This window comes from Cricetulus griseus, chromosome 5 (assembly GCF_003668045.3).
Source record: "Cricetulus griseus strain 17A/GY chromosome 5, alternate assembly CriGri-PICRH-1.0, whole genome shotgun sequence".
NCBI classification, from domain to species: Eukaryota; Metazoa; Chordata; class Mammalia; order Rodentia; family Cricetidae; genus Cricetulus; species Cricetulus griseus.
The window spans coordinates 105,462,746-105,476,895 of NC_048598.1; the positions used below are offsets into that span (position 1 = coordinate 105,462,746).

General features: G+C 46.6%; 1 protein-coding gene across 1 annotated transcript in view; it reads left to right on the forward strand.

Annotated features, from left to right (window-relative positions):
* The window catches only part of Ttc7b (tetratricopeptide repeat domain 7B), a 275,916-nt gene extending 265,214 nt beyond the window's left edge, over positions 1 to 10,702 (forward strand). The window contains exon 20 of the mRNA XM_035445977.1: positions 10,585 to 10,702. Within this exon, the coding sequence (XP_035301868.1) occupies positions 10,585 to 10,668 (84 nt within the window). The 3' untranslated portion in view covers positions 10,669 to 10,702. The remainder of the gene's footprint in view (positions 1 to 10,584) is intronic.
* Positions 10,703 to 14,150: the final 3,448 nt, after the last annotated feature.

Below are 14,150 nucleotides of genomic sequence, written 5' to 3' on the forward strand. Positions count from 1 at the left end.
TACCTCTCACCCAGAAGGAACTGTAAAGTTCTATGGCAAAGATCATGGACATAGCAGAGAGGTGAGGAACTGTGTCCATTCATCTCATCAATCTTTACACTCCATGCTCACAATCCCTTTTATCCAGGCTCTTTCCACTTGCTAAGCATTCCCATCACAGGTTCAACTACACCTCTAAAGTAAGCAGTGGCACCAAGCTCAGAAGTCTGTCTTTCATGCTCTGCATCAGGACCACGTGCAGCTCTTCTTGATCCAGACTCCTATGGAGAAGTCATCCATTCCCCTCACCTGCGGCACGCATGCCCTACTAAGGACAGGACAGCCATCAAAAATCACTGGCACTGAGCTGAGGGAGAAGAGGATCCTCTCAATAACCAGCCTGTATCTATTCCGAAATCCTGATGTGAAGACGTTTCTAGTTACTGTACTGGGTGTGAAGACTTTCTGCAGTCCCAAGATCTATCGCACAGCCATTCTCCATGGCACCTGCCTCTTGAGATGTCTTCCCTTTTCTGCCACCTTCCCTGCCATGGCCTATGTGCTGTAAGATCCATCCTTCAAGCTGCCACCTAGCCAAGGTCATTTTCTATTCCTCATAAAACCATCCAGTTCCTTGTGGTAACACAGTTTCCTACAAATTCCTTATGTGATCAAGTCCATCGCTTGCCATATGTCAAAAGACATATCAAAAACAGTTCCCACTTTTCAACCCTCTTTCTAATAAGTGTTTGCAGACTGGAAAGCTGATTCTCTGAGTTTCTGTTTGTTCACAGCACCTTATTCAGCTTCAAGTTGTCTGATGGTTTCGATACTCTGCCTTAAAACCTCTTTGCACAAGAACAGGAGTGTTGTGGGCTATTTTGATTGAATTCTGATGCTCTCAAGACTATCAATAAATCTTACCATAAATCAAAGCGGGGGGCTAGCTACTAGCTAACCAAAATCAACCATAGAGGTTTTGGAGGACCAAGGACATATAGAGAGGCACAGGAAGTAGAAAGATTGAGGAAGGGGAGGAGAGAGAAAGTCACGGGTTGCTTCTCCTCCACTTCTGTGATCATTCAGGTTCTTGCTCCTGAGTTTTTATTGATAAAGAATAATTAGGTAAACACTTCACAGGGGTTCATTAGATACATGTTGTATTTCCCCAGTTACTATGGCCAACAATTCTACCAAATGATTCACCACTGTGTAACATGGGCTGCCATTTTTTTTTCCTGGTCTCCTGTAGGCATTTTCTTACAATTCATTTTTTCAGCCTCTGCTATAACTCATTCTACCATCCAGTTCCAAAAGTTATTGCAGCACACTTTAGGTTTTGTTAAGGCAGCACACCACTTCTGGGTGCTAGCTGATGTATTGATCCACTATTGCTATGTGATAAAATACTCACCTCGGTGTTTTAAAATAGCAATCACTTTTTATTTCTCACTTATGTTTGCATCAGCCAACTCCTGGCTGATCTTGCCTGCTTCTGCTGGTTTGGCCTGGGTTAACGTGTGATCTAAGTTAGCTCAGCTAAGGCTATGTTCCCTATGTCCTCACCTCCCTCTGGGCCCAGTGGGCCACCTTGGGTATGTCTACCTGAATACATTGACAATGGCACAGAGATCAAACCCAGCAAGCTCTTCTCAAGTCTGCTGAAGCCATGTGTATTTATCCCATTGCTCAAAACCTGTGTCTTGAGACCAAAATGCAGGGCTGATGGCAGATAATGTCGAGTATGGTGGTACATTCCTACAATCCCAGTCAGTACTCATGATGCTGAGGCCGGTGGATCTCAAATTCAAGGCCAACCTGAACTACATAGCGGGACCCTGTCTCAAAAGCACCAAACAAACAAACAGACAAAAACTAGCAAAGAGATAGGAAAGGACCTCTCCTCCATAATAACCAAGGAACTGAAGTTACAGTGTTGCGCACTGGGTCCTGGACCCCGAAAAGGGTAACTGAAGGACCCATCCTTGTGACTTGTGGCTGTCAACAAACAAACATTTGCACCTGCTCTCCTCTCTTCCTGGATAGCCTAATACACTGGGAGGGTTTCCTCATTACTTAGAAGAGCAACCTGATGCTCAGAGGCATGCTTCCTCAAGATGACAACAGCTAACAAGTGTCAGCGCCCACATTTGAACCTCGTCCTATGTGCTTGTGCAGGGGAGATGAACTCTCACGCTCATCAGACATTGCAGTGTAGGTGCAATGGCCATTCTGTTTGCATCATAGCGTTAAGGGAGCTGAGACAGCAGAGTGATGCTCTCCCTAGAGACACAGCCCAGATGTCCATGTGGAGCCCGGCTGGCTGAGACAGCTGAGCCCCATGCTGGGCTATGTCCTGGCCTGGAGAGGCACAGAGGCTGCCAGGCTGGCCATGCTCCTGTGCCCTGAGTTTAAATGGAGGAACTAAGAACTTAGAGAATGCAGGGCTGGCTGAGTCGCCCTCTCGAGAAGGTCCTTTGGAGAATGGGACAAGTGCATACCCACGTCTTGCAGTCCTGAGTTTGTTGGCATGCCACTTGGGGTCTTCTGGGTGCCCACCTTTGGCCTCTGGGTTTGGTTTCCTCACCTGGTATAGGATGAGGAAGCATGGGGAAGCCCTCTCAACACCAGGCGCTGCTTCAGCAGATGCAGCCAAGCATCCACCATATGTGCACTTGACAAACTACCCAAGCTTGGTTTCACCCTCTGTCCAGGAGGTTGGCCAAGGGACTCCACCTGCCACAGAACTCCCTGGCCCTGACACACAGAGCTTAGCCCCAGAGTGGGAGCCAACTCTGCCCCTCTCTGTCCCAAGGCCTTGTTTTTAACAATAGCCTGGTGACCCTAAGGTGCCTCTTTGCTTTTCTGCATAAGTAGCCACCAGGGTTCAAGGCAACCAAAGCTTCAGATACCCAGTTCTGTTTAGTGAACTCCGTAGTATGAGAACTCACAATGAAAGGAAAGGGCACATGAGGCCAGACTTTGAGTCCCTGCCCTGGCATTTCTGGTCAGGAGGATCAGGGCAGCATCGTGATTCTTGGGGGTGGGGGGTGGATATGAGTGGTCAGAGAGTGAGGTGGGCTCACCTTACAGGAGACTGTCACAGTACAGCCCTCTCCATCCCAAAGAAGAACAAGGCAGGAAGAACAAGGCAGCTCCTCCTAGCCCCTGGCTCACAGCAGGGCTCCATAAACCACCAGCAGGTTATGCCCCCAGGCTGGCTGTTCACTCATAATCTCATGATCTCCAGGAAGGAAATCAGGTTAGCCTGGCAGGCTCATCTTTTACAAAGCGACTTTTTCTTTTTTTTTTTTTTTCTGAAAGTTGGTTCTGTTGCCTTGGGTGACACCAGACTGCAATGAAGGAATAAGGAAGGAATATCCTGATGGAAATAGACTCCAGATCTCACAGTTCCTTGTTTCTTAACCTCCCACAGAAAAGGAAAAATAAAATAATAAAAACAGGCAGGGGAGTCAAAGAGCCGGGGTTCAAATCCAGGCTCCAGCACTGAGTGACTCCAAGCCTGTCATTTAGCCTCAGTGTGCCTCTGTTCCCCCACCTGTGCCCCTGTGTAAAGGAAAAAGTAATACTCCAGTTTTGGTTTTTTTTTTTTTTTTTTTTTTTGCAAGGTTTCTCTGTGTAGCTCTGGCTATTCTGGAACACACTCTGTAGTCCAGGCTTACCATGAATTTACAGAGATCCACCTGCCTCTGCCTCCCAAGTGCTGGGATTAAAAGCGTGCATCACCACCGCCCATAATATTCCATTTTAAGATAAAGCGACAGTGCCAGTGAAACTGTCAGGATGTTGTCTCAAGTGAGTTAGCATATGGGGTACTTAGGGAAGTACCCTGAACACTTGGAGGGCTCCCCAGCTTCCAGCCCTGAACTGGCTTCTTTGCTGGAGTCTGTAGTATTCCTAGAAAAAGCACCATGCCATCCCAGAAGGGTATCAGGGGTCTCTCCCTGCAGGAGTCTATAGTGAGCACTTCAGCTTTTCCCCAGGCCAGCGGCTATATCAGACTCTTATCTTCACAACCCTGTCTTCTTCCCAGGTAATCGCTCTGACCCTGTGCTGTGGTTCTAAAACACCCGTTTGTTAGTTTCTGGTTTTGTTTTGCTTTGATTTTTTTTCTAACCTGCCCCATTCATACACTTCAGCCTCTGCCAGCCCAACCTCTTCAGACTTCAGATAATCATGTTCCTTCCCTCACTGCCTCCTTCCTCCTCCCAAGTCTCACCCTCCAGGAATGTGACAGGATGTAACCACCTTCACAGGGCTCCCTCAATCACTCCAGGCAGCTGTTGAAAATTACTGGACATCGTTTCCAGGCCCTTATGCATCCGAAGTTGAGAGGCTGAGCAAACACAGAGCAACTTGAATGAATAAAGCAGTTCTCCAGGCAGGAGCAGGGAGTCTACTCTGGGACTTCCAGCTGTCACAAAATGCCACAATTTTATGCAATTTTTTAAAATTAACATATTTTAAATATGTATCAATGAGGTTTCATTATGACATTTTCATATATATGCATTTCGATCTTAATATATATTGTATTTAGATCATATACACCCCTGGTTACTCTCTTATGTCCCCATCCCACTCCTGTTGATCCCATTCCTCTTTCAACTACTCCCCCTTCTATTTTCATATCTTCTGCTGTGTTACCCCATGAGTTTAACTGGAATTGCGTAGCTGAGCCTCAGTAAGGGAGATTTGCAGGAGCTTTGACAATATACTAGTGGTTACCACTAAAGAAAATGTCTCCCCATTCACCAGCAACCATTAACTGTCAATAGATCTTCAGAAAGGCGTGGGGACTTAGGAGCCCAGCCCCATCCATAGCAGAAGGTTAGTCAGCTCAGTCACATGAAGGGCTTGTGCAGCTAATCACAGTTCTTATGTGATGTTTGTGTCAGCCTCATGAGCAAGAATGTATGAAGAGAAAACTCAATTTTTTCTTCAAGAGGAAATTCAGAAAAGCATTGTTTATAACACCTTCATCAAAAAACATTGGCCTGGATGGTGAGGCTTCTCGCTGACTTTAACATTGTGACCTAACTTGTGTATAGACATATGTGCATAATGAGGTCTCTATTGAAAGACCCCTGGAGGCTCAGGCCTCCAGGATCTCATCCCAGGACCACGGCCACCCCAATCACCAGGCAGAGGTGAAAGCTTGATACAAATAGCACCAGGCTTTATTGCAGTTGTTTAACAAGCTAACCCCATGTTAGCTCAGGCCTTTCAACTATCCACCATGGTGGATGGCTAGGAAAGACGCTGCGAAGCCATGGCATAGAGATCTTGTAGGGCAGTGTAGGGGGAGTGTCTAGGGGTACACACAGGCTCAGGATTGGTGTGCCTCCAGGCTTGGAGGGTTTGCCCTGTGTTGATTGGTCAACTGGTTGTTATGGCCTATAGGCCCTCCCAGGGTGGTTGCTATGCTCTGCACATCATTGCTGTGCACTTGTCCGTAAAGCACACCCAGAGCCGTAAAGCATAGCACTACCAGCTAACTTCTGATTGGTTCCTTGCCACGAGGCAGGCATCTGACCTCCTAGTGACCAAGGCAAGGTTAGGCAAGCTCGTGCTAGGCTGTTATGGCTGCCGAAATGGGGAGCTGGTCCCTTCACTATCTGTGGCAGAACACACATTCGACAGTGGTCCCATGAGATTATAAGGAAGCTCAAGAATTTCTAGGCTTAGCAGCATCAGTATCACAATGTCTCAGCACAGACGTTGCTTGTATCCTTAGAGATAGATGCTGGTAGTGAGAAACCCACCACCACATATGAAAGTCATATAAAAGCATAGAACATCCAATTACAACCAAGACAATATATATATATATATATATATATATATATATATATATATATTGTGTGTGTGTGTCACTGTGTTACTGGTTTATATATTTACTTTCTTCTTATTATTTTTGAATATACTATTGCCCATTTTAAAAAAAAAAGCACAACAAGCCAGGTGGTGGTAGCACACACCTTTATTCCCAGCACTTGGGAAGCACAGGCAGACAGATCTCTGTGAGTTTGAGGCTAGCCTGGTATACAGAGCAAATTCCAGGACAGCCAATGCTACACAGAGAAACCCTGTCTCAAATAAAGCAAATAAATAAAAAAAAAATGAGAGTGAGAGAGAAGAAAAGAAGAGAAAAGAAAAACAAGCATAGGGCTGGTGAGATGCTTCAGTGGGTATAGGTGCTGGCCTCTAGACGTGACGACCTGAGTTCTGCCCACATGTGAGAGAACCAACTCCTGAAATTGTCCTCCGAACTCCATAAGTGCACTATGTCATATGCGTGCCCCTAAAACCAATAAATGAATTGATAAATAACCATGATTTTAAAAAGAAACAAGTGTGCTATAAACCAGTATGTGGCATTATGCTGACAGCAGCTGCTTCTCACTGTTCGTGTTTACTGCATCTCTAGATTGCATCATTCTCTCTTGGGCTTGGTTTAATTTCATGTTTTGTTCATCATGGCCCTAGGAGCAGAGAGAGAGGAGAGATTATTACACAGAGAGAGAGGAGAGAGAGAGAGAGAGAGAGAGAGAGAGAGAGAGAGAGAGAAGCAGGGAGTAAAGGTGGGGGAGAATGATGCTATTGTCAACTCATATGCACACACATACTGCCAAGATATATGGTAGCTTATGACATATAGGTTTATAAGTATATTCTGTGACATTTTTACAATGACATAAATTATATGCCCTAAAATTTCTCAGAACATGTCTTGTCACTAAGGCCCATGTGGCCATTAAGTAAAGAAACTGAAAATGACTTTAGCCCATTGCTAAAGTTTGATTCTACAAAGTTCCTCAAAGGTCCACATGTAAATCCTTGGTTGCCAAGCTTTGGCCTTATTGGGAGTTGGAGCTTTTAGGAAATGGGGCCCGGTAAAAGGCTGTTCGGTCTCTTGAGACCTACCCTGGAAGCAGTTCCTGGGACCTCATCCCCTTCAGGTCTCTTTTGCAGCTTTTTTGGAGTTCTGCCTCGGTGTCATCCCCAAAGCAACCAGTTGTCAACTGAAACCTCTGAAACTATGAACCAAAATAAGGTTTTCTTCTTTTTAAGTTGAATATCTAGGGTATTTTGTCACAGAAAGGAATGGTTGACTACACAAGAAATGTTGAATAAAAGGACACGTGTTGTTTGGGGCTGGGTAGCGCCTCCTTACAGCTTTTCTCTCCAAAGGGCACCCTTATGTGCTTGGAGGAAATTACTCCTCCATCGGTACAGTTGCAAGGAAGAGTGATTGCAGGCGCAGTGCTCCTGGGTGAGCCTCCTTGCCTGGAGTCTGTGAGCTGGGCTCAGCCACATGGACCATCTCTTGTGTTTTCAATCCACAAGGGTGGCCATGGAGGTCACCACCTTCGGTTCATCACTGGGCAGTGCAGCGAGAGAGTGTGGCTTCATACCCCACTCTGCACTAACTAGTTAAATGTCTTTTAATGTGTCACTCAAGCTCTCTGAGGCTCCATTTTTTTCCCCCTGGGAAAACAGTCAAGTGTTACAACCATGGCTTTGAGTAAATGATGCTGGATACAGCAACACATACTTTAAGAATCCAGAGAAAGGCCCTTCAGAAACAAGCAAAGTTGTTATGACTTTCGGTAAATATATACCAGCATAATTGGTTTTTCAAAAGGAAGTGAGACCTGGCACAGCAAGTACACACCAGTAGTCCTCAGCTACTGAAGAGGAGGAGCAGGAGTATCACTTGAGCCCAAGAATTTGACGCCCACCTACATAACAACACAGTGAGACTCCCCCATTCTGAAAAATGAAATCAAAGTCAATGATAAAATTATCTTCATAAAACCCTGGAGTAGTCAATAGGGAGTATGGATGGGAAGGGCTGAGGAGTGGATATATATATATATATATATATATATATATATATATATATATATATACCTCTCTATCATTCTACATTGACCAAGGCTGCTGTGGGTCACATGGGTGTCTATGATTGCTGGTAACTCTTTGTTGTGTGAGTCTACATGTACAGATGTGTAGAGGACAGAAATAATGCCTCAGTTGTATCCCACTTTGATTTTGTTTTTGTTTTTTTCTTATGAAGCAAAGTAGGGGTTTAATAAACATATACTGAACAAGTTTTAGTTAATTTATGTGTATGTGTGTGAGAGACTGAGCCATTGTATGTGTACATTGTATGTGTGCATGAGCCCACGGACATCAGAAGAGGGTGTAGAGTCCTCTAGAGCTGGAGTTACAGGCAGTCGTCAACCACCATGTGGGTGCTGAGAACTGAACCCAGGCCTCTCTGCAAGAGCAGTAAGTGTTCTTAACTGATGAGCCGTTTCTCTAGTCCCTAACGTTGACTGACACACAAGAGTTAAGAGAAAGAGAACACTCAGAAGAAAGCAAGATACACCCCAGAACACAGTGTCTCAAGAAGTAAGACATACCCAAGTGTGGGTACAGGCTGCTCAGGGAGAGTCACCCACCTTGATTTTTGGAGTCAGGGTCTCTTGCTAATCCAGAGTTTGCCGTTATTCTAGTCTAGTCAGGCCAGCGAGCCCTAGGAGTCCTCCCATCGCCCCCTCCCCAGTGCTGGCATCACAAGCACACACCACCACACTACAAGTTTTTACATGTGTTACAGACATCAAATTCAAGTCCACATGCTCAAATGCCAAACACCTTACTGGCCTGCTCCCTCAGCCTGTCGCTCATAACCCTTCATATTGTTTATGTCTTTTCCATGGGTCTGCTCAGAGAACAATGAATGAACAATGACAGTGAAGTCTAAAGAGTCTTGTAAACAGGAGCTGTTGCCCACTGTTTTAAATAATAATAATAATAATAATAATAATAATAATAATAACAATGAAAGGCTTCAGCAGTCAGTCTGAAGAGACTGGCACACAGTTTCCTTCTGTGGAGCTTATTATAATGTGTAGACCTCAAGGCCATAATCAGGCCTCTAGGTGAGACAAGGGAAACTACTGTGCAGGATACAGGGGCATCCAACGATGACGGAGCCTTAAAGCAAAGAAAGGCTTCCTTTAAATCTAAGAGGAGCCGCTTCACAGAGCAACCCTGACCTCTAGATCAACCTCAGGCAGCCTCCCTGAGGAGTCTCCAATTGCCAGAACGACAGAAACATCTGACTTTTAGAACCCTTTAATAAATAAGTTCTGCATCACGTGACCTTGACCGTGCCGGAGGAGCCCGGTACTATGAACGGAGGGTGGCTTCTTAGCTCTGTGCCCGGGAGAGCCGCAGGGAGGTGCGGCTGTGAACTAGGCGATGGGATCTGGATCAACCTCTTCCTGTCTTTTTTCTTTAGGATCATAATCCAGGTTGCTCGCGGTAGAAAACACCAATCTTATCCAGCCTGCCTTGTCCCTGAGGCCCAAGTAGGCAGTACCTACCTAGCCTTCTCTCCTTCTACCCCTCCCCTCCTGCCGGCAAGGTTGGGGCCCGGGTGTATGGCTTCAGCTGGGACCTGAGGCTTTGAGTGTGTGGGGAATCAAGAACCTACAGACCATTTCCTCCTCCTCCTTCTCCTCCTCCTCTCCTTTTTTGTTTTTGTTTTTGTTTTTGTTTTTCCCCTTGGTTTTTCAAGACAGGGTTTCTCTGTAGCTTTTGGGGCTTGCCCTATAACTCGCTCTGTAGACCAGATTGGCCTCGAACTCACAGAGATTCGCCTGCCTCTGCCTCCCGAGTGCTGGGATTAAAGGCCTGTGCCACCATCGCCTTGCTTTCCTCTGCGTCTTGACTCCATCTCTGACTGGAAAACAAAAAACCACTGGCAGTTATCCTCCTGCCCACAGCTCGATTCGGATGTGCGAGTAGTCCAGGCTTTCTGATGTTCTCAAAGAATGTGTACACACCTTCCCCGTTCACATTCCTGCTTCTGAGCATCCTCCTGCCAGCCTCTCTCCAGAACCGGAAGAACTGGGTGGGGAAGAGCACAGGCCTACTGTTGGGGCAGGAGGAACAAAGATTCGGGCTCAGACAGTGCAGCTCTACAGGGAGCCGTTCTTTGTCCGCTCCTCACCTCAGCAAATGCGACCTTATTTCCCTCTGCATAAAATGCCTCCGTTTGGAGCCAACAGGAACTTTGCAAACAGTCCTGTTCCAGAGGCTAGTCATTTGCCAGACATTTGCAGCTTCTAAGCTACACCAGCCAGCTTCGCTTTGTTCCAGGAGAGGGGACCAGCTTGTTTGGTGGCAAATCAGAGGCCCTCAGGCAGCCAGGGTGAGGGGCTAATCTCTGAGGTGTGCCTGTATCCTCCTGCCTCCCTCCCTCAGGCTAATGAGAGCACTGGCTTGCCATACTGCTGGTGTTTCCCTGTCCTTTTTCCATGTCCCTCTCTCTCCTGCGTTCCAGAACAAGAAAGAATCGCAGTGGGAAGATAGAAGTCCGCCTTGCCAGATTTTTTAGACCCTCCGCCTCTAAGAACCGAAGAGAAAGGCCCCGGGAATTTGTGGATCTGTAATTTGCCCCCAGGCCAGGCATGAAGACACAACATGACAGCTCCAACCTTGTGAAGAACCACACCTGGGTCCTGGTTTCAGTTTAAAGACTGAATAACTGTTTTTCTTTTCCAGGGCTCATTGTTTGTTCCAGCAGACAGATCCACTCCATGCTGTGATCTGCAGAAACAGGACCAGATGCAAAATGTCAGAGTCTGATGCAAGAGACAAATGTGGGGGCCCTCTCCAAAAGTTACTACGGTTTTCAAGATGGTAACAGGGCATGAGGCTAAATGTGTGTCCTTCTGAGTTGGCTGCTCAGGTTTGTATACCTGTGAAATTTATCCTGGGAGAAGGCATTCATTCATTCATTCTTTCAGCAAACAACAAGGGACTACTCTGTGCCAGGTTCAAGTCACACAGCCACAAAATAAGTGCCAAGTATGTCACAGACCTGGTAAACAGTGGGTGCTCGATAAGCGATTCTGTGTGTGTGTGTGTGTGTGTGTGTGTGTGTGTGTGTGTGTGTGTGCATGCATGCATGCCTATGTGTGAGTGTATATGTTCATGTACACACACACATGGAAGCTAGAGGAGGCTGTGCCCACCTCTGTTCCATTTTTCCACCCTTCTAAACAGGATGCCATGGAGTCATGTACACTGCACAGGGAGAAGGATGCTCCCAGTTCCCTATGAGCTGCAGAGAGCTGAGACTAGTAAGCCAGCTCACCATGGTTGGTGCTCAATTCTTGAGAACTTTGTCCCCTTAAGCCTCTGGTGGGTTCCCAGAATGGATAGAGATGGGCTGGTAACTAGTGCCTCTGCCTCAACCCCCAAATCCACCAAGTCCAGCTTAAGCCAACCCTAAAAACTGACATGAAGGCAAGTCTTCATGTGGGGTGGCGTCTGACCCGCTGAGCTATAATTGCTGAGATTCCCCAGTCAACTCTGGGGATCTCACTAATGTCCTGTATGCAACACCATGCAGTGCTTGGGGAGGGCGGGCATTTCCCGCCAATTCCTTTGGCCTGTGCAAGATTTACACCACAACCTTAATCAAGAGTTCATTAGAAGTCCTGGGGGACAAAAGGTAGACAGCCAGTCACGGCTTGTTAGCCTCAGCTGTCTCCAGTGCACAGGGAGACATGGAAGGAATTTATTCCCAGCTCTCCCCTCCCCTGCCTTCAGGACCCTCCACCATGCAGGAGAGGAGCCTCCAGGGAATGAAGAGAGCCATTAACCTTTTTCCAAAGAAAACGGGGAACCGTCTAAATTCTAAGGCTCCTGTCACTCCTATTTTCTTGTCACCAACATTCATTGGTTGTTTCCATCTTTTTTTTTTTTTTCAGACAGGGTGTCTGTGTAGACCAGGCTGGCCTTGAACTCACAAAGATCTGTTTCAATGATTAAAGGTGTGAGCTACAGCCCAGGTGAAATTCTCATCTTAATCAATCTCAGAGAAGAAACATCTGGGTTTGGGTCATAAGATTCCAGTCCTGGGTTAGGGAAACAGCTTGATGGAGGAAGTTCCTGTCTTGCAAGCACAAGTACCTGAGTTTGACCCTAATGTTAGAAATCTGATTGTGGCTGAGCATTGGTGGTGCACGCCTTTATTCCCAGCACTTGGGAGGCAGAGGCAGGCGGATCTCTATGTGGTGACATCTTGCTTGTACAAATAAAGCCTGTCTGAAGATCAGAAGATGGAGCTTGCCACTAGCTAACCATAGAGGTCTGGAGGTCTGTACAGACAGGCAGTGAGATGGCTGGACAGAAACAGGAAGTGAGATGGCTGGGCAGAGGGAGGATATAAGCGGGAAGAAACAGGAACTTGCTCTTCTTGAGACGCTAAGGAGGTAAGGTGTTGTTATGGCTTGTTTCTTCTCTCTGATTTTCCTCTATATCTGACTCCGGGTTTTTATTAGTGGCAAGCTCCATTCTCTGATCTTTAGACAGGCTTTATTTGTATAAGCAAGATATCACACACTTTGTGAGTTCAAGGCCGGCATGGTCTACAAAGTGAGTGTCAGGACAGCCAGGACTGTTACACAGAGAAACTGTCTTTAAAAACAAAGAGAAGCCGGGCGTTGGTGGTGCACGCCTTTAATCCCAGCACTCGGGAGGCAGAGGCAGGCGGATCTCTGTGAGTTTGAAACCAGCCTGGTCTACAAGAGCTAGTTCCAGGACAGCCTCCAAAGCCACAGAGAAACCCTGTCTCGAAAAAACAAAAAAAAACCAAAAAAAAAACAAAAAACAAACAAACAAACAAACAAAACAAAGAGAAGCTGGGCAGTGGTGGCATATGCCTTTAATCCCAGCACATGGGAGGCAGAGGCAGGTGGATCTCTGTGAGTTTGAGGCCAGCCTGCTCTACAGAGTGAGTTCTAGGACAGGCTCCAAATCAATACAGTGAAACCCTGTCTCAAAAAAAAAAAAAAAGAAAGAAAAGAAAAAAGAAAGAGAGAGAAAGAGAGAGAGAGAGAGAGAGAGAGAGAGAGAGAGAGAGAAGAATCTGATGTGGTTATCTCTACTTCTAATCCCAGTGCTGGGTGGGTGGAGACCAGCAAATCCATGGGGCACCCCAGCTACCCCAGCTAGTCCTGCTAGCCTGTGTGTTCAATTCCAGGCTAATGAGAAATCCTGTTTCAAAAAATAAGGTGGAGGGGCTGGGAAAATGGCTCAATGGTTAAGAGTGTATACCGCTCTTGCAAAGGACCTGATTCCCAGCACCCACCCGGAAAGGCTCACAACCACCTGTAACTCCATCTCCAGGGAATCCAACACCTCTGGCCTCCCAGGGCATCTGTACTCAATGTGCACACACCCATACGCAGACATACACATAACTAAAGATAAAATCTTTAAAAAAAATAAATAAACAAGGTAGATAGTGCCTAAGGAACAATATGTGAGGTTGTCCTCTGACCTCCACAATCCAGGTGCACACCACACAAACATGTGCAACCCTGCAAGTGTGAACAGCACACACAAGCACACATGCACACATTGTTTCTTGCCTGTGCAGGTATGCACCTGTGTGGCCTCTGCTTTGTCACTTCACTTGACCCTCGGATCCCATCTGTAACATGGAAACCTGTCAGCTTTCCTCACAGTAACCTGGGAAGAGTCTGTGGACACCGGCGGGGGTTGGAGGTGGGGACAACTGTATATCTCTGTGTGTCACAGAGACACCCTACTGTAGCCTGTGGGGACTTTCTGTGTAGTTGGCTGCTGTTCACAGCAAGGATGGAGGCACAAGGCTTCCAGTGGCCGTTTCCCACAGAGAAGTCAGCCATTGATGGCTGCCACCTCCTGTTCCGAGTCAGAGAGGAGAGAGGATAAATGGGATGAAGGCTCTCCCTGCAACTTGCACAAGTCCACCACTTCCCACATGATTTTTTTTTTTTTGATTGATTGTTTAAGGTGATGAAATTAGCAAGGAGATTGCAGCTATGAATTCAGAACAGCCAGGCTGTGTTCTTGCTGATTAAAGGCGGGGTGGAGTGAGAAGGAGGAAGAGATTGAAGAGATTGTGTCACTGATGGACAGTCTGTAGTGAAAGACCAAGCTTCCAGGGAGGCTTAGGAAGAGACACATGGTGGCCCCAAAGAGCCTGGAGCAGTTATGAAAATGGAGCCGAAGCCGGAACAGAAGGACTGCCGAGGCTGTGTCTAGAATATGAACAGGAAAAGAAAACCAAACTC